General features: G+C 44.9%; 1 protein-coding gene across 1 annotated transcript in view; it reads left to right on the top strand.

The window, feature by feature from the left end:
- Nucleotides 1–1,710: 1,710 nt before the first annotated feature.
- The window catches only part of kdm7ab (lysine (K)-specific demethylase 7Ab), a 53,460-nt gene continuing 34,342 nt past the window's right edge, over nucleotides 1,711–20,828 (top strand). The window contains exon 1 of the mRNA XM_015353028.2: nucleotides 1,711–1,851. Within this exon, the coding sequence (XP_015208514.1) occupies nucleotides 1,754–1,851 (98 nt within the window). The 5' untranslated portion in view covers nucleotides 1,711–1,753. The remainder of the gene's footprint in view (nucleotides 1,852–20,828) is intronic.

The raw sequence follows: 20,828 nt of genomic DNA, 5'->3' as shown, positions 1-20,828 counted from the left end.
TGAAGAAGGGGTTTGGGCCAGTTTTGAAAACCCGAGCGAAGATAAGTGCACAACTCCGCCAGACACATATGCCCCCCAGCGTCGATAACAGTTCTAGCATTTTTCTTTTGTTTGCGCTAAAAAGCTGATTTACCCTGTTACTTGTGGACTGGGGGACATAACGCGCTTCCAAGATATTTGGAGGGGGAAGACAATGGTATTGGGAGAACATATTTCATAATTCGTGGCCACAAAAAAAAAACGTGAATCATTCTAGACTGTGCATCAGGCAACGGTGCACAAGCGAAAGACGCAGTCACAGCATGACAAACCGAAGCTAGCAGACACGAACACTCCCACACACGGACGTATGTTTGCATCGCCACCCCAACCACAGGCGCACGCACAAAAGGCTGTCGCTCGGATGAAGGCATTTCACAGAAGAAGGGGAGATTCTAACGCACGCCCCCGCCGTTCAGCACTTGGTCAGTCACACACCTCGGCCTTGATGCAGGCGAGGGAGGCGTGACTCGAATCGTGTAGATCTGATGGCTCACAAACCCCCAGTGGGGATTCACAACATATAAACCCTTTTCTTCGCAGACAGGCACGTAGAACACGGCTCACACGCATGGCTGGTATCAGCGCCTACAACACACACACACATATATATCAAGACCCGTCTGCAAATCCAGGCGACCGTCACACAGGAAAACTGTCCCAGTTCAACAAAAGACGCGACTCAGTGCTTACGAATTCAGACACTGCAGCTGAAATAAGAGACTTAATATTAGAAGATAAACTACGTGCCCGAACTCAATAGGAGCGGAGAGAGTAGCTCTTAAATCACTATTAGTGCAAAATGTATAAGACGTGAAAGCAAACGCCTGGAATAGTGAAAGGCTGGTGTTTGCCTTGGGACAGAAAGCGGATAAAAAGATTACTCTTGCCTGGTAACCAGTCCTGGCATGTCTCTGTAAATCTAACCCCGGGCACCGAGTTCACAGTATGTCAGTTCCTATTCTGTCTCGATGCTGTTTGTAGGTCAGTGTACAACAATGCTATTTCGCAGCAATTCAGTAAACGGCGTTCACTTGTCCCTGTATTGATTTATTTTTGCATTATCCGCTTTACTAGGCTGACATTGCTCTGGCGTACACTTTGAAAACTTTAAAGGTAAACATTTAGTATCGCTTAGGTAAAATAAAAACACCCCTTAAACACACCAACAAATCTCATTGAGCGTTTCTTATAATTTCAATACAGTATTGTAAGTTACAGTATGTTATTTGCAATGAACGTGTTCCTGGCAATACATACGTAGTTCAGTCTCCAATGCCCTTTAAGTCTCCGCTTCCTATGTGTATTACCATTTAAATATAATAATCATCAATAGCAATTAAATCAAAGATCTGATTTAAGTTGTAGAGTACCGCTGCAGTTCATTTCGCATATGCTAATAAAAAACCGGGAAGTTTATTCATCACTTTATCAGCTCAATGGACTTATTTAATCTCATCATCTAACACTCCTATTTAATGCTGCTGCGATAAGTCATATTTTTCATAGTACAACGATTTTTGTGTTGTTGTTTTTGTTTTTGAAGGCTGCGGTTCAGAAGACAGGTACAGAAACTGTGCAGAATGGGATGGGCATGACGTCAGGGCCTGGGGCAGGCTGCCTCAGTACTTCGGGCTTCCGCTCGGCTGTTTCCGGCCCCGAGCGCTGAGTCCCGCCCCGCTCGAGCGCTGCGTTGTTTGGGGACAGTAGGAAGATGGCGGCGGCCCCGCTGTACTGTGTCTGCCGGCAGCCCTACGATGTGAGCCGGTTTATGATCGAGTGCGACATTTGCAAAGACTGGTTTCATGGCAGGTAAGGGGACAGTCCGGTTATTTCGTTACGCGGCTGAAGGCGGGGGTGAGCGTCCCTGTTTACAGCCCCGGCGAACCCCCGAGGAGATTTAATGCGATGTCAAACGCGATCCCTAGGCTTTGGGGGGGGGGGGTTCTTCGTGTTTGTATTTCATTGGCATCATCTACCCCTAATCGGAGCACAGGCGAAACTGACCGTTGGGATTTTAATATTTTATTCTCACAAGGCGATCACGAAGACTGGCGTAACCCCTCGCCCCCCCCCTCCCCAACCCATCGGTCTTAGCTTCTAGCCTGCAGTCTTTTTATTTCATATATCGCTTTTTGCCCTCGGGGACGAAAAAGAAAAAGAAAACAGCCCAACGTGATTCTGTTCTGGGGTAGCTCACAGCGTTGGTGTGCCGATCGCCGTGTAACGCGGAGCTGTAAATGTGGAGAAAGACACAGTTTGGGGGACTTTGGGACAGTTGTACCAAGTTATTGATTTCCGAGGCGCTCCTCCTTTGTAGCTTGAATGTTTCGGAGCTGTCACTGACCGGGGATGGTGTTTGTACACAGTCCCCGGGAGCTTGTGTGTGTCCCACGACCGCAACTACAAGTTCAGAAATTACTACCGTGAGGAGGGGGGACAACTGCGTCGAAATCGCCGAGTCTAGTATTTGTTTGTTCGTTCGAGTCAAAAAATAAATGGCCAAAATAAACGCAACAAAAGGATCGGGCGATCTTAGAGGGGGGGATTTGGTCAAGTGCTAACGTCCGTGATGAAACTAAGGGGGGTCTACTTGGTCAAGTTGGTAGCTGATAAAACCCCGTTTCACTGCCTCTTTTGTAACCCCCGTCGGCTGGATGTGTCAAGACGGTCGTGTGGCGATTGGAAAAACAAAACGACCCAAGTTAACGTCGAAGACCGGGGCGACCGGTTTAAAAAACGTCGAGAAACGTGCTGGACGTGTCAACTTTTTTTCATGTACGGCGTCCAGCTTCCCTTTAGAAGTTTCAATTCGGCATTGATTGACGGGGAGGCTCTACAGCGAGGCATCCAAATAAGTTGACCGGAGGTCCAAACGAAACGATTTGCCCCCCTTTTAAATTGGGGCTTTAAAGCGGTAATGATATGGTTAGCCGTAGTTCGTTTTGTGTTTTTGTTTTGTAACTGAAAGCCGCGGTTGAGCAAGGGGAGTAGGGGGTGTCTTTCTGTAGGGATTTGGGGAACTAAACAAAAGACGCGTGTGTTTTGGGAGTTGAGACGCGGCGAAAGTTGACTTTCCCTCGTCTCCTTCGGCTTCAGAACCTGTTTTTTTAATGTTTCGCGTTGTTGTTTATTTTTGTTGGGTGTGGGGGGGGATAAAAAGACGCGAGACGAAGGGGGAAAGAAAAGCTTGTTGTGATTGTTGATCTTTTTGATTGACAGGGTGGACATTTAAATACCCCCCTTTAAACAAAAATACTCTCGGGTAGACGGAGGGGCGCCATCTAGCGGCCGAAGGAGGAATGTTTAAAGAGATAGCAGCGTTTCTGACGTGTCCATGAGGGAAAAAAAAACACACGGAAGCTTCCATGACCAAAATTTATGAACTAATATCCTCCTGGCAGTCCATACCCAATTCCGTAGTACCTTCGACTTTTGACAGATAACACATAAGCCTGGAAACTATCTGAAATTTGTCAGCTTTCAAAAACGGTACAAACAAATGAAACGGGTTAGCTTGTGAAGCACTTTGAGTGGAGCCTTGTTTTGAATATGGTGAAAATTACGGCAGCAGGCTGAGTTCTTTCCAGGGGCAATTTGGAAAAGCATTTATCGCGGTTAGTGAATCACAGCTTTTGTAAATGTCGCCCTTTATTCCCTCTTTCTTGTTGTTGTGAAGTAGCAGGCGACTGACGCCAAAACAATGCTTGGAAAGTTCTCAAATATGGTCACTGACTCGCGGAACAGGTTTTCACGCCCGCGAACTAACGAAAACACGACTTCACGCCAAGAAACAATTTATCAGGTGACAAAAAAAGACTTTCAGCTTACCTGGCGCACACAGATCTCTTCTGCAGCTGCTGTCTGATTCTTCCTGGGCTGTTGTGATTTTTAAGGGATAAAGATGGTTTGGCCAATAAGGCAAATATGAAAATAACCTTAGCCTTGAGTGCCAAATAGTTTTTTTGTTTTAATTTGAACACTTGACACAAGACATTTGATTTGCTTAGGAGTTTCAGTTTTTATTTTGATTAGTTCTGGCTGATCAGTATTCGTTTTGAGGACTTTATATATTTCTAGGTAGGGCTGCATTGTATGAGGTTGCCGGTATTGTTAACTATGTAGTTTTAATGGTCTTCAGTATCATTCATCCCTTTTATAACTGCTTCATCCAATTAAGGGTTGTGGGTGAAAAGAGCCTATCTCGGCAAGTTAACGGGTACAAAATAGGTTTACAGCCTGGATGGGATGCCAGTCCGTCGCAAGGCACTCAGAAGCACACAGTCACCCCAGGGCCAGCTGTTTCAGCAGACAATTAACCTTCCAGTAAGTCTTTGGACTGTAGCAGGAAACCCATGCAAACTTGGAGTGAACATGCAGGCTCCAAACAGATAGGTCTACCAAGGTCTTGATTTGAACTCGGGGCCTACAAGGCAGCAATGCTAATCACTATGCCACCTCAAGTATCGTTCAAAGACGAATTTCAAGCAATTCCACACAAAATGAGCGTATCTTTATCGCTTGTTCATTTCTGTCAATTCTTGCAACCAGATTAACCATAGTTCAGACAGTTTTTTGCCCTGCCTCTTCCAGATTTGAGTGAACACTTTCTCGGAGTCTCTGAATCAACTGCACTGCGCACATTACATAAGTTTTGGTCTGTTCACTATTATAAGTTGTTGAGTAATTCATGCCAACAAGTTTAACCTGCTTGGGCTTTGTGAATACATAAAGATGGATTTCAATACCATCAAGAGCTTTCTGCTCCTGCCCTCTAACAGATGAACCTCTGACTTGATTTAAAATTCAAGTTAAAATTGCCTGTTCTATTCCCAAAATGGACTCGCCAAATGTATCTCTCTGTCTCTGCTCAGAGCGTTTATCCCTGGTTCCACTTGGGGAGAATGGGGCATTTTGTTTTCTGACTTGTACTGGTGATGGGGACACTATACTGTAAACAGGTGCCGTCCTTCGGATGAGGCGTAAAACCGAGATCCTGACTCTCTGTGGTCATTAAAAATCCCAGGGTGCTTCTCGAAAAGAGTAGGGGTGCAACCCTGGCGTCCTGGCCAAATTTCCCATTGGCCCTTACCAATCATGGCTTACTAATAACCCCCATCTCTGAACTGGCTTCATTACTCTGCTCTCCTCCCCACTGATAGCTGATGTGTGGTGAGCGTTCTGGAGCACTATGGCTGCCGTCGCATCATCCAGGTGGGGCTGCACATTGGTGGTGGTGGAGGGGAGTCCCCATTACCTGTAAAGCGCTTTGAGTGGAGTGTCCAGAAAAGCACTATATAAGTGTAAGCAATTATTATTATTATTATTGATGGACAGGAAGCAGGTTCCACGCTGATTGGAAGGGAGCTGTGACCCTCGTCGATTGAGTGCTGCAGCTCGCCAAATCTTGTGGCATGATGCAGGCGTCAGAACTGCAGCTGCACCTACTGCGCTTTGAAAGACAGAGTTGGTCCGGTTGGCTCGATACAATTCCAGACAGCGTTTCTTTAATGTCGTGTTTCGGCTGTCAAAATACTTTTTTTTTCCCCATTCTGAGAAAATACAGGACAGAGTCATTCCCGCAAGAATGCACTGGAGAACGTTGCCCTTTGTGCAAATACCAGATGTGTTTGTTTGAAGAACTCTGTATCTTAAGATACCAGTTACAGATAAGGGCCTGGTACTTTCACCCAAGTAGGCATGCTGTATTTAGAAAGAGAAATCAAGGAGAGGCAACGTTTTGAAAGGCTGAAAGGTTAATGTACAATAGTTAGGTCTTGTCCTAGACCTGCAGTTCCTTGATTGTGGTTTCTGATTAATCCTTAGTAATCTCTGTGGGCCATTAGATATATATATATACAATACGAGACAAAATCAGTTGCATCCTGTTCAGCTTTTACATCTAAAACACTAACTTTAAAGATCTGTCCAATGTGCGAAGATGTAGATCTGAGGTTTGCAAGCAGATAATAAATAAAAAAAGAAACGTCTACTGAAAAATCCTCCAGTGCAACTAACTGCCTGCTATAAAAGCCCCCGTAAGTATTTTTAAGTTTTTGGGCTTAGCCACTGGCCGTCAACTGTGTAATAACGCAGCGTATCACTGAACGTCAGTCTTACTTTCACTCTTATTCCTTTAAACTCAAGTCACATGCAGGCCGAAGTACAGCTGTCGGAGTTTGATTGCGGTTGAAGTGATGACAGAAATTCCCGCTGTATCACTGAAGCACGAAAAATGGATTACGACTCGTAATCCTCTACAGTAGAGCACAGAAGGGTCATACATAGTTAAGGCTCTACACAGGCCTTTGGACTTATTATTTTTATATGTGTAGCCTAATTACTACTCCTATGTTCCCGATGAGCTGGCTGTTTTAGAAGGCACTCAACCAGATTTGAGGGGGCGTCTGGTCGTGACCCATTGTGCCTTCCAAACTGAAGTAGGTTTTAGAAGAAAAGTACGCACAGCACACTGTGTACTCTTTACATGTTTGGCTGTACAGTAACCATTTGGAAATTCTATTTTGTTTGTGTTGTAATAGCAAGTCTTACATAACCAGTGTGGGCTGCCAAGAATTCTAAGCTTGGAGTACAGGATGTATGAGCTCGAAACCTCAGTACAACATTTGGCATAAGATTTGCTGAACCTTTCTTAAAGGGAAAAAAAAAACCCTTAATAGGCAGAATGTAGGAGTAGGTCTACAAATCTGTGCTCTTACTCCCATCTTCTATCTGCTTGTAAAATGGGAAGAAAGGTTTGCGCGATGCATAATTGCACAGTTAACGGAAGTTTTAATATCTTGCGCGTTGATAATAAAAAGGTTGCCCTTTTTGGTTTGGGATCATTGTAAGGTTTGCATTTGTTTTAAACAGGGGAGTTGAAAAATAGTTGGTTTTGGAGATGGCGCCCTGACCAGCCTTACTTTCAGCGTGAATGAAAGTGTTTAAATAAATGAAAATGATTTCATAAGCGGTCATCTGATAACAAATATCCCTGTGTGATAAAGATGGCATCTCTTTAGACTCAGTAACTGGTTGCACCACCTTTGGCTAAAATAACTGTAATAACTTCATTACTTGTGCACTCCCATTCCCTCTGTATATCACTAGAACTCATGTGAAGCTCTGATAGCACTCCACGATGAAAATATGCTAAAATTCAGAGCGAATACTTTTTCACCCAGCTTTACCTTCGGCCTGGTGCGGTATTATTTGGAGAAAATGGGTTTCCGGTAAAAAAAAAGTTGATATGGCTGTACTGTCCCACATTGTATTCCGCGTGTACAGACTCTGTCAGAAATGCCCAGGGTATTTCTAATGTCTTTGTTCAAACCAGACAACCTTGAGGTTGTGCTCAGCTTTGTTTCTTATCATTATTGCAATAAATATACACACCCCTGCTTTTAAAGGAAGGCTTAAAACTTCAGCCCTCCGTGAACTGATATGTATATTACGTGAATGTGTTTTTTTTTCCTTGTGCAAATTAAAAATCTCAATTTTTAGGCCATTGTCACAAGATTTGATGCTACTGAGCAAAACTGTAATTTCTTTGAGCAGCTGTCAAATTTTCAATGGTGCACGGGCTCAAAGATGGGGAACTATGAGAAGAGGTTTTTTTTTCTCTGATCACGCACTCCTTGGGAAAGGAAGTCTGGGAAGATTTCACACCCGAACAAACAGCGATGAAACTTATTCGCTTTGGTTTGATGCGTTCTTGATTCCTTGTACAGATGTCACAAAACGCTGACAGAAGCCCAAAACGGGATGTTCTTCCTTTTTTTTTTAAGCAATCAGATTGTCTACCTTGTAGCACTGAAGAAAATGTGCAGGGTGATTGAGGAGGGATTGCTTCATTGTAAGAGGATTGCAAATGAGGTTTTTTTTTTTTGCCTTCTCAGCAGCCTCCCAAAGACCTGGCCTGCTTCTGGGTAGAGTCGATTAAGTGGGTTAGGCATCTTTTGGTCCCTGTTCTTCTGCAGTGTGTTCCTATTGTTCATACTCCCTTGTCTGCAACTCAGCTCACCACCAATAGGATTATACTGTCTAGCCAGTCAGTGGGATGTGTTATTATCAGGCTGTGAACACAGGCCCGTCAGGGGTTTTGAAGGATTATAAGCCTCTTTGCAACTCCTGTCAAAGCTTAGGATGTGCCAAGATTTCTCTGTTCCATACTGTATTTATTACAGTAACACCTGGAGTATATGTCAAAGACTTAACTCTCTGTCATTGCCTTTTTGTGATCCCCAAAGGACTGGATTACAAAACGTGCAAATCGGGACTAAATTCAAAAGGACTTGATATTTCTTTTTTAACACATGCACTGTATGACCGTTTGACCTAATCAGAGAGCTTTTAAGGCATTCGATTATTCACAGTTTTAAGAGATTCTGTCCAGTCCAGTAAGTCCTATAGGTCACCCAAAATCTTGGGAATATTTGCACATTATGGAGTCCTTCAGGAACTTTTCAACTAAGGCGGTCTGATCCTTGAAGGTTGAAGTTTTGTTTCCTCTCCCCAAGGATTGTTAATTGAACACACAAGTGGCACATTTCCACAAACTGTTCCAAGTTTTTTTCAAGTAAGGAAGTGGCAATGACAAGTTTTCTTATTAATCTCGCTCTGCTGGGGCTCTCCGGGAGCCTGAGTTGGAGATTCCAAATTTAAGGCCTACAGACTGGTGGTTTCCCAACTCAGGGTCCTCTTTTTCAAGTCATACTTCCAATAGAAACTCCCCAAATCTAAAAAAGTGAACATCCAGTATCCTGCTAATGTTGGGAATTCAACAGAAACAAAAGTCAAGGTTAAGATGGCTCTCTAGAAACCCAAGTGGTTGTGGAGCGAGTCTTGGAATTTGGTGTGGGGAAATGTTTCTACTGTTCTTAAAGTTAGCATCCCCGGGTTCCAGTTAGTGATAGAGTGATAGGCTTCAGTGGTGATGGATGCTGACTTTGGTGGCATGTTGGTGCAGTGGTTAACATTCCTTCCTCGCAGACTAGGTTCAGTTCCAAGGGTGCTGTCTGTGTAGAGTTTGTATGTTCTCCCTGTGTTCACATGGATGTTCACGAGGTGCTCTGGTTCCCTCCCACAGTTCAAAGACAAGCTGGTAGGTCAGTTGGCTTCTGGGCACACTTGCCCCTGACATGAGTGTGTGGCCTGCGGTGGACTGGCATTTCATCCAGGGCGTACCCTGTCTTGCGCCTGTTGCCTGCTGGGATAAGCTCCGGCCCCCCCCCCACCCCCCCCCAGACCCTGTACTGGATAAAGAGTTTAGAAAATGGCTAGATGGAAGCTGTCATGCTGATGCGTGTCAGTCAAATCTCAAACTGGACCGTTCACAAATCTGCTCAGGTTGTGTGGGTGTCCGTGTTCCGGAAAAATCTTCTCAGAGGCGCGGTGTGCTTGTGCTCCGGTTGTTTCCGGAGGCCCTTTTGGTGTCCGGCTCCGAGACGTGCCTTTGCGATCGCACTAAAGCACGCCGCCCGCCTTGTGCAAGTTCAAAGCTCCATCCATCACAGCCCCCCGCCGCAAGGAAGTGCTGAACAGAGATGGATGGAGTCAGTCATCCATTCTCCTTAATCATGGGTTTTGACGTGCGGTTGGTTCAGTATTGGTTTAAAAAGAAACAGCAGAGCTCCAGAATGCTCAGTCCTCCTCAGTCGGTGGTTTCTTTTTAAGTCCGGGTGTCTTGTTTGATCCGGTGTCGTGCCGATTCAGTCCCGCGGCGGCACGTCCCTGCGTTTCCCTAAAATGGGCCAAGTCCTCCTTTGAATTCTCTCAGTCTGTTTCTCTCTCTTCACCAGTTGCATGTTTACCTGTTCATATCCCTGTGACTGAAGGGTGGCAGTTCGTGTTCCTGTTCTGCAGTATGACAGTGCGTATCCGATTGAGAGGCTGTGGGCCAGCCACCTTTGAAATTCATTTTTAGGCCCTTATTGCTAGGAGAAAAAAGCCTTGTTCGTTCCAGGTGTACGCTTTTGTCAGAGAGGCCTGCCGATGATGATATTAAAAAAAGATCCATTTGGCATTATCCCGCATTCCTTGCCTTTGCGACAACGATGCGCCTGGCATTCATTCCCCTTTTCTTTCTAATCTTTCTGGTTCTATGGCTTTATCCGTGGCACAATTTCCTTCCCTTTTGAATAGTATAGAACTCCGATCTGTCCCACGAGAGTTCCCTATCGGGATAATTCTACTTTCTCACAGCAAAAGCCAATTGTGCTTGAGTGAGACAAACTTTTAAGTGGTTTTGTGCCCGTCAGTGTGCCTTTACGTCCCAGAAACGGAAACCTAACAGAAACTGAAGAAAAGGACCTGCACGCTCAAAATGCTCACTGTTTTTGTGCGGTCAAACACTCCAGTGTCTGCCTCAGTGGGTTCATCGGTTCATGAGATTAACTCTCGGTGAGCTGAGGGAGTGTATACCGCGGAATACAAACGTGATTCCAAATTGAAAGTTATTTGACAGGTAGGTAAATTCTTTTAAGTTTTAACACTTACTTAAAAATGCCTTTAGGGGTTTGGTTTTAGCTCTTTAACTGTAGCTTGTACTGCGGTTCACAAATCCAAGCATTATGCATTGCTGCGAACCCAGGAATTTGCTTTCTGAGGTTCTTGACCTTGTCAGCCCAGGGTTTAGTTGTGTATCGAACAGCAAGGTTCGGACTTCAGAGGTGATGGCCTCCCTGGCACGTTTATTTTCTCAAGCCGAGCTCGAGCCTGGGGGGCTGTCTGGGTCCTGAAGAGGAAGTCTCCTTTTGTATTTCCTGTCCTCCTTCTTCGGCTCATTTCCTGCTGCACAATTAACTGTTGAACGGACTCTTTTGTAAGCTGTGCTCCACAAACAGCCTCTGTACGGAAGGACCATAAGTAATGTTAGATGATAAGAGCTGCTTTTTAGCGGGTTAGGCCAGCGGCTTCCTCGGGGATGAAGGATTGGCTCTCAAGCTTGCCTGATCTCAATCTGCCTGAACATGTCTGGGATACCCCTGGGAGAGACTGCAATATCTCAAGTACTCAAATAGGTCCGTGCGTGATCTTTTGCGACCTTGTCACACAGCTCGGTGTGATGCAATCTGTATTAATGGTGGGCCAAGAGACTTTTCTGTCTCCAGGTTTTACTTTCTCTTCAAGCCGCGGTGCAGTTTTCTGCTTGCCCGCTGATGTTTGTCAACCATACAGCGCGCACTACGCAACATGATGCAACAGCTTGTTGTCCTTCCTTAGACACACGTGTCCTTTTGATTTGTTTGTGTGTGACATTTGCAGAATGTTTTGAACACAAAAAAAATGTCCTGTATGCCACTTGGGACTCCATCAGCACACCAGGGTAAATACCAATGGTTTTACAGTCTATCTGAAGTCTTAACACTTTCATAGTTATCACCATCCTGTAGGCAGTCGGCTGTGAGGCTTTTTCAGGCATCACCGAGCTGATGGTACAGCCTCCCTTTTAAAGTTAATCTTTGTTTACTCCTGAATTGCCCTGCCTTGTGTCCTGCAGTATAGGCGCACCACAGAAACCGTACCGCACTCTACAACTTGTTAAAACTCGGGATTAGAAAAAGGCTGAAGAACTGTAAGGGGATGTGTGCATCGTTGTAAGGCCTGTGCCATAAGGTTTGGGCTGGCACACACGTCTGTTGCCACCATATCACCCTGCAACTCACAACTGGCAACCCACTGAAGGTCAGCAGGTGTGAGCCTGGCCAGTACCTGGATGGGAGACCTCCTGGGGAAAAACTAAGGTTGCTGCTGGAAGAGATGTTAGTGGGGCCAGCAGGGGGCACTCACCCTGTGGGCTGTGTGGGTCCTTATTTCCCAGTATAGTGACACTATACTGTAAGGAAGCGCCGTCCTTCGGATGAGACGTAAAACCGAGGTCCTGACTCTGTGGTCATTAAAAATCCCAGGGCGTTTCTCAAAAAGAGTGGGGGTGTCCTGGCCAAATTTCCCATTGGCCCTTACCAATCATGGCCTCCTAATAACCCCCATCTATGAACCTGTAAAGGTTGCCTGTAAAGCGCTGTGAGGGAGTATCCAGAAAAGCGCTATATAAGTATAAGGAATTATAATTATTAATTACCATTATAACACCTGCATTGTGCGGTGGCTCGAGCAGAAGCCCTGTAACCTCTTCCCACTGCGGTTTCCCCCCTCCCATCGAGTCTCAAGCAGAGTAGTGTTGTGCTAAATCGTGGTTATTAGTACAATACCTTGCAATTAATCTATCTGCTGCTGGTGGGTTGAATGGGCTGCCTGGGCTTTGTGGGAATTCTCTGTGTTGCCAGGTGTGTGCTATCTCTCAGAGATTCCCTCCTCCCTCCCCCCCCCATCTGAAAGCTATCTTCAGTGCCATCAGAGATCTTAGGCTCCTATTTCAGCCGTTGTTAAAGCCCCTGTTGTGGGGTTGCTATTTAGACAGTCAACTATTTCCCCTTCTCTGCCATTGTCAGTCTCTGCTGGCTGCCCCTGGAAAACACAATGACCCTTTGAAGCCGGGCTGCCGAATGAATAACGTGACTTCACAGATCGCTAGCTTGCCCGGCTTTCAGAGCCGCTGCTCGCCATTTGTCTTTGGCAGGAGCCTTGAATTCGTGGCGTTCTTCCCCTTTGTGAAGCGGTCTGGCGCAGTGGTTAGTCTCGCTGGGTTCCCATCTGCGTGGAGTTTGCACGTTCTTCACGGTGTTCCTGTGAGTTCGAAAGCCTGAGGAGTAGTTAGCGGGGGGGGAAAGTTGGCCCTGGTGTGCGTGTCCTGTAATGGACAAGTGTCCGATCCAGGATATACCCATTGCGCCCACTGTTTGCCAGTATTTTGACTACTGCAATGCTCTGCTCCCTGGGGTATCTAAATCTACTCTGAACAAGCTGCAATATGTCCAAAATTCAGCAGCCAGAATCCTGACCAGATCTAGTGCAAGTGTTCACATTACTCCTATCCTGGAGTCCTTGCACTGGCTTCCGGTCAAATTCCACGTAGACTTTAAAATCCTCATGCTCACCTACAAGGCTTTACATGGCTTGGCACCTCAATACCTGTCTGAACTTTTATCGCCCTACTCCCCACCTCGCAACCTCCGCTCTTCAAATTCTGCCCTCCTTACTGTCCCCCAAGCCCCTCTACATTGTATGGGCGACAGGACCTTCTCCTGCTATGCCCCCAAGCTCTGGAACTCCTTGCCCAAGGATATTAGAGAGTCACCTTCTCTAAACTCCTTCAAATCCAGACTCAAAACCCTCCTTTTCAGAAAAGCCTTTACTTAACTGCTTCCATTCTTCACCCCTCTGCTCTTCTTAATACCATCTTCCACGGTCTCCTCTATTGTTATTGTTGTATTGTTGTAATTATAATTGTGTCCTGTCTTGTGAAATTTTCTTATTTATTGTTGTAGTCTTCTTATTTATTGTTATTGTCATCCTGTAAAGCGCTTTGAGAAGCCACCTTTAAAGGCGCTATATAAAATAAAGTTTATTATTATTATTATTATTATTATTATTATTATTATTATTATTATTATTATTATTTTCTCCGGCTCCCCCCTGCAGCTCCGGGTTCAATAGAGAAGTAAGAAAATGGATGGATGGAGTTTACGTTTGACGCAAATACTCTTGGAGGGGGGGCCAAGAGGTTACTGTGGCGTTTTCCTGTATTTTGAATGCTTTTCTCCGAGGTGTGTGCTAGTGTCAATGCACAGGGAAAGCGCGGAGGACGTTTTCATGGGAGGCACAGTACTGCCAATCGTATTGCTACCTTTCCATTATTCCTTCTGGTCCGTGACGAGAGAAAAGCAGCAGAGACACATAAACAGCTACTTTTTAAAGTTGTAAGGTAGATATGAATTGTTTACCTTGTGATCTTTCTCCCAATCGTTTTACACCCCTTTACGAAATGTGACCTACTTCTGTGCTGCCGTCATGTAGTAATAATTATATATAGTAGTTCAGGTGGGTAGCTGCGTCAGCATGCGTAGGCTGCAAAGGAACAAGTAATAGGTTTATTCCATGCTGGAAAAAAAAGAAGAAAGAGAACACAACGTTTCGGCCGTGGAGCCTTCTTCAGGTGTGAAGAAACCTGAAGAAGGCTCCACGGCCGAAACGTTGTGTTCTCTTTCTTCTTTTTTTTTCAGCATGGAATAAACCTATTAATAATTATATATATATATGTATTTGATTTTTAACAGATAACCTGCTAACTAATGCTTTTGTCCAATATCAAGACATGGATATGCAGCCTTTCTTTAGTTAAATTGTGACGGGACAAATTCCACTTCTAGGCTACAAACAGATTTGGAAATCTGAAGCTCATGACAGATATATTACTTCTCCACCTCCATAAAATTGCCTGGTTTGGGGTCAGACCTATGAAGACCAGACTTCAGCAGTAGAGACTTTGTGTGTGCTTGTGGATCTTGCTGCCAAATTCCTCAGAAACACGGCCACTTTTTAATCTCATTTAAAGACTCTTCGGAGTGGCTTTTATTGTGTAACTGCTTTACTAGGTCAGTTGTGCTTTTCTTTCTTTTGACTTATTTGTACCGTTCTTGGAAGGTCTTGAAAAGTGCACAGAAACGATATGCGATAAATAAAAACTGCATCCCTGTGACAGACCCAAGAGTTTCCAAAATTGAGGTATGTGCCTCTGGCATGTTTATCCAGCTGAGGGGGAAGAGGTGTCCTGTCTTTTTATGGTCAATGGTGTCGTAGAGAAGTTCTGAAAACCATTTGTGCTTCTTTGCAGCCTTTGAGGTTGGCTTGCAAAGTGCAATCAGTCTGTGTCTGTTGTACACCCTTCTAAAAGGAAACCAAAGCAAATTGAATTGGAGTCATTCAGTTCTTCATCTGCTTCACAGACTCACTTTGGGGCCCTTTATCAGACTGAAAATATAGTATGGGAATGAGTGTTTGTAGTATCACAGCAGACAGGGAAATGCTCTGCATTTTTATTGTATAATCAGCGTGGATGATTACTGGCAATTTTCACACTGTGCTGCAGCAGCTTTTGAGTGCTTAAATAAAGCCTGTGAGGTGCAGAGGGAATTTTCCATGGCTTATAACTTAACAGGAAGGCACTGTTACAATGCAAATGGATGATAAAAATACAGAATTATGTGTGTTAACCCCCCCACCCCCCACAAAAATACCAATAATTGTTTTTTTCTTTGAGTAGGCATGTGTAAAAAAAAATGTCACATGCAAGCCTTTAATATTGTAGCCTTCAGCCTAAGGTAGCTAGTGCAGTTGCTTGAGTTTCGATTATTTCTTAGATATTTTTCTGTAATCGTTTTGCGGTGCACTTAAAAGGCCTTTCCTGATATATCGGTGAGAAATTTCCCGGCCTGTAGTTTTGCTCTGTGCATTTGGGCTTAATTCTTTCCGGTAGCTCTTGCAGGAGCATCTACTTTGCTTTAGAAATCTCACTGGGGGCAACAATAGAAAAGGAAATGGACGGTGGTTTTGATTTTAAAATAATTATTTTTTCATGTGCGGCGTATTTTCTGCCTGGAGCGGCTTTTAACAGGAAGCTGAAGTCTAAAAATAGACTGGTGTGTGTGGGTAGGAGCTGTGACCCCAGCAATGAGAGGGACAGTATGCAGTGGGTGAACAGAGCCTTTCTAGAGAAACATTAGTTAAAGGCTCCCCTCTCGCTGATGTTTCTGTGGAGAGTCAACAGGGAGAGGCTGACCTGAGGGCCACATTTGCTTTCGGGGGTGATGGTTCTCGTGTGCATGGAAGTTTAAAACCTCCAGACCCGTGTTTTGTACAAACTTTGAGGTCTGTAACATATTTTGTGAATTTTTAAAGACAGAAAATGTTGTGCAGGTTTCCATCGTCTGTGGATTTTTCTCTTCTGGAAGTAATAATAATTAATAAATGCTTACACTTACAAAGCGCTTTTCTGGACACTCCACTCAAAGCCTTTTACAGGTGATGGGGACTCCCTTCCACCACCACCAATGTGCAGCATCCACCTGGATGATGCGACGGCAGCCATAATGCGCCAGAACGCTCACCACACACCAGCTCTCAGTGGGGAGGAGAGCAGAGTAATAAAGCCAATTCATAGAGAAGTAGTGTTTTTCCTGTGCTGTTAGGTGCTGTGCCCTAAGTTAACCGATAGTTGAATTGTTAACTGGGCAGCACGGTGTTGTTCGAGTTAGCATGGGCTTGATTCTGAGAGCCTGCTGAAATGAGCTTGCATGTTCATGTCTGTTTTCTACAGGTGTTATAGCTGCTCCCTATCTCATAAAGATGCAGGATAACTTGGCTATTCGGCTGCTCTAAATTGCCCCGTTACCTGTGTTTCTCCAGGGAGTATTTATTTGTGTGTGTAGGGAGAGTTTCGATCCATCCGAAAAGAAACAAAGCAATAAATCAGTTGAAGCACAACACATTGCAGTTTATATCCGCCTGCTGACATTAAGGACTAACACTATTCAGTGCTTTAATGAAGTAGTCAATGGCTGCAGAATTAATGGAATACAGACTATTGTATTAAGTGGGCCTACTGTAGCTGGCAAACACAGATCTGCGGTTTCTCTTCCCTTAATGTGGTTGTACATTGGATGGACCCTTGTTTTTGGATATCTGGAAAAGTTGGGAGGGTAGTTCACTGGCATCACAGTGTGGTTTATACATCAGGCACCCCAGCCAGGGGAAAACCTTGTTCAGCTTCCCTGCTCCTTTTAGCCCTTTGCTTTGTTGGGCAGTCAGGTTTAGTTTCCCTAGAGCTGCATAGTATTTTCTGATTCAAGTACTCAGGGACAGTGCGTCATGCCCCAGAGCCCTGCTTTTGAAATGCCTACCTCCTCTGTGTTTTTCCGAGCGTCTTTTGGAGGTATAGAACAACAAAAAAAAAAGCATTGCACTCAAATAAAGCAGTCAATACTGTAGAAAGCACTGTAGCCCCACAGTGTTTCAAAGATGTAAAACTCTTCAGCAGCAATATCTCTGGAATTACCGAAGAGCTTTACAGCTGTGAATCACTGATACTTTACTGTAGCAGTCACTATCACCTTGTATATATGGAGGTACTGTGCAGCTTTCGTGCCTTTTTTTACACAATAAAATGTGACGTCTCTGCCTACTGACAACTATTTTTGTGTGGTCTTTTATACAAAGTTTGACTTGTCCAGAACTGATCAGTTTATTGGCTTGGTACTGTTGGAGTGTTCCTGCGCTATTTAAATGTTTCATAAGATCGCTAGGAGGTCATCCAAGAGTCACCAAATAGACTGGGACTCTCCGGTCCCCTTCCTCTATGCTGACATGGCCTAGCTGAAGTGTGGTAAAACCCTGTGAGGGCTTTCTCACTCTGGGCCTGCAATACTATGATAATAATCAATCTCCCATCTGTGAACTGGCTTCATCACTCTGTGCTCCTCCCCACTGAGAGCTGATGTTCGGGGAGCGTACTGGCGCACTTTGGCTGCCATCACATCATCCAGGTGGGGGCTACACATTGGTAGTGGTGGTGGAGGGGAGTCCGAGAAAGCACTATATAAGTGTGAGCAACTGCTATTATTATTACTAATCCTTGGCAATGGCAGTGAGAATGAGCTGAGCGGTGCTGAAAACCGTTTAGTTCCACCTTTGTTAAGGACGAAGCTGCTTTCTGGGGCCAGCAGGAAACCAGGGGGGCTCTGGGCTTGTGCGGCCTGTAGGGCGTCACAGGATTCACGAGGCTCGGCCGCTCGCTGTCCTCTGGGTGACATGTAAGCTCCATTGTTTCTGTTCCTGATCATAAGGTCAGCAGGCAGCAGGGCCAGAGGGGCACATGTCTCGGAGGAAGAATACGGAACAGCGCTTAGTGGAAGATTGCCTTTAGTTCGTCCTCATCTGTTAGGAGTATGTGTGGTGTGCTCTGTCGAGTAAGATAAGAGATAAGGCCACTTTATTGGCCATATGCAATTTCTTGCATTAGGAATTGGTCTTTTTGCATACCCCAGCTTGCTCTCCATGAGACACACAGACAGGGAGAAAAGCTTGGGGTCAGAGCGCAGGGTCCAACGGAGTAGAATTCCACTGCCAGCAGTGGGATTTGTACCTGCAACCTTCCAGCCACAGGCGCAGATCCTTAGCAACTGTGCCACCGCTCCGCTCCATATTATAGTTACTAGTAACTGCAGACTTGACTTTCAAGAAACTGCTTCAGTTTTGTATGGGTCTTTCTGCTTTGTATATTGGGGATCCCAGCGGTCTGACACTTCCTGACACTTCCTCGCAGCTTTTAAAGCTGTTTTTGTTTTGTGACTCCCCACACCCCCTCCCACCCCCCCCACCAAACACACTTCCTGCAATTCCACCTAGATCAAAGTGCCCAGAGGATTTCCGAGCTCCCTCCTCCAGGCAGTTTCTCCCTTTTAAAGAAGCCCTGTTTGAGTTTCAAAGGTAGTTTCCTCTCCTGATCGCTTCCCACCCACAATGGTGAGGAGTCAGCTCTCAGAGCTTTGATGTGGGCATCACCCCCCTCCTAGTCGATCAGTGGGGCTTCCCCCAAACCAGGGAAGGCGTGCTGCCTCAATCCCTGTAAGCCCAGTCTGGAATTTTAACTGCAACGTCTCCAAACGGATCTGATCCTTAGGGATCGGGGCCTGCTCAGTCCGGCATGTCCGATTGGCTAGCAGACTAAGTATCTGTCTGGCTAACTGGCTATCTGACAAAAAATTCAAATCAAAAGTTTCAGCGTTAAAATCAGCATGATATTCATCCTGCCCCTAATGCCTGTTAGACTTGGTTTCTTACGTGTTTGAGTGGGAAGCTGTCAGGTTGTGTTGGCAGCCAAGAAACAAGTAAAGTTTAATTCCACGCTGAAAAACAAAGTTGAAAGGCTCAGTTTTGCTATTAAGCTTTCTTCAGGTGTGAGAGAGAGACTAAAGTTGTACTTGAACTGTACCTTCCTGAATGCCGAAAAGGTTTATGAAAATCAGTGAAGAGCTAACATTACAAGAGACTCATTTTCTTTCCAAGTAACAGCCTCTTTCTGGTAATGAACCATAGTTCTACAGCTGAATTCCGCTCCCTTCTCCCAGCTTATTTTGGTGTTATACATTGGACTTATAACAATGAGTCATTCGGTTTTTGTATGTCCCTGTTTGCGAGTTGTTTGCAACATCTTAACGTTATATTTATAGTATTTAGAGATAGAGCTGCAGCTACCATTACTGTAGACATTTTTCTGAATTTGAGGAAATAATCCAATTTGAGTAAAAATCCTGTTTTCAATCCATCCTTTATTGTGTAGCGGACAGTATAACTTTGTCCACTGAAAAACCTTTCAATTTCAGAAGACATCTTTACTGTAAATGTGTGTAAGACATGATCCCCGTGGTTTTTAGCTAGAAAAACAAGCAAATACTTCTTGGATTGTGCCATGAAGCAGTTTGCTTTCATCTTGGTATGTGTGCATAATCGTTTAAGCCCCCTTTCTCCCTTGGTGAATTTTTCTCAAATTCAGAAACTTGGCTGAATATAGTGGGCATTGTATGGACAGAATAGTTATCAGTGTTGCGCCACGAAATCATTTCTAACGGCTCGTAATAGCATCATTTAAGGTTGGCTTTGTCTGCAGCACACTTTTTTCCCCGAGTGTCTGTGCTGTACAGCAGTCTTTTAAGTGTCACTGGACATACAGTTCATTTTCAGCGTGACCTTATTTCACCTGTTGCTCTTATTTCTCAGGCACGATCGATTTAGCCACAGCTAAATTAACCCTCTCCACCCTCGGAGACCTGTTGTTTGGAGAGACCAAATCATTTACTGTGGAAACGACAACAAAAAAAAAGTAGTAAAGGAGCAAGTAATAGGTTTATTCTATGCTGAAAAGAGAAGAGGAGACAGTGTATGGCTGTGAAGCCTTCTTCAAGTGTATCCGAAACATTTTTTCTCTCTTCTCTTTTCAGCATGGAGTAAACCTATTACTTGTTCCTTTGCAGATCACGCATGCTGACGCAGCTACCCACCTGAACTACAAAAAAAACAAAGTAGCTCCCTTTGCTCCCAAATTAGTGTGAAAGATGCCACAGGTGACTTCCTAGCGATAAAGAGAGCCCAAACACTCCTGTGGGTGCATGCAGTTTCTTTTCAATAAACATTCTGCCTGAGTTTCTTAGTAAATTGCTAGCTTGCCTTCAGGACAAGATCTCAGGCATGTGAACAAGGTGGTCAAAGAAGACCGAGCCAGTTCTATATTTGTTGCTCACTTGAAGGCAGCTGAAAGTGTCGAAGGAGGTAGAATCATCCAGGCATTTTTTTTTTTACCACTTCTGACACTATCCCGGCAAGCAATGGGTACATCCTAGATGGGACACCAGGCCACTGCATGGCAGACAGACACAAGCACACACTCACACCAGGTCCATTTTTCCTAGAAGCCAAATAAGCTATCAAGTATCAAGCCTCGCACCCGAAGAAGGCTCCACAGCCGAAACGTTGAGTTTCCTTTCTTCTCCTTCCGGCATGGAATAAACTTTTTACTTGTTCCTTTGCAATCTACAAGTATGTTTTTGGACAGTGGGGGGGAAACTGGAGCATCTGGATTACACCCAGGGGAGCACAGGGATCACATACAAACTCCACGCAGACAGCAGACCCGGAATTGAACCCAGGGTCCCCACGCTGCCAGGGGCTGTGCGGCACAGAGGTGAAAACCACTTCTCCTTATTGAGGACCAAACTGAATGGAAGCTTCCAGAGCAAAAAGGCTATTGTGTTCAAAAAGCTCTGTGTGAAATCTGAGCTCCTTATCTCCGTCCCTACGGTTTTATTTACCTTGCTGGTGCTTCGGGCTGGTCAGCT

Source organism: Lepisosteus oculatus, chromosome 7 (assembly GCF_040954835.1).
Source record: "Lepisosteus oculatus isolate fLepOcu1 chromosome 7, fLepOcu1.hap2, whole genome shotgun sequence".
Taxonomy (NCBI): Eukaryota; Metazoa; Chordata; class Actinopteri; order Semionotiformes; family Lepisosteidae; genus Lepisosteus; species Lepisosteus oculatus.
This window is presented reverse-complemented; position numbering and strand designations above follow the sequence as displayed.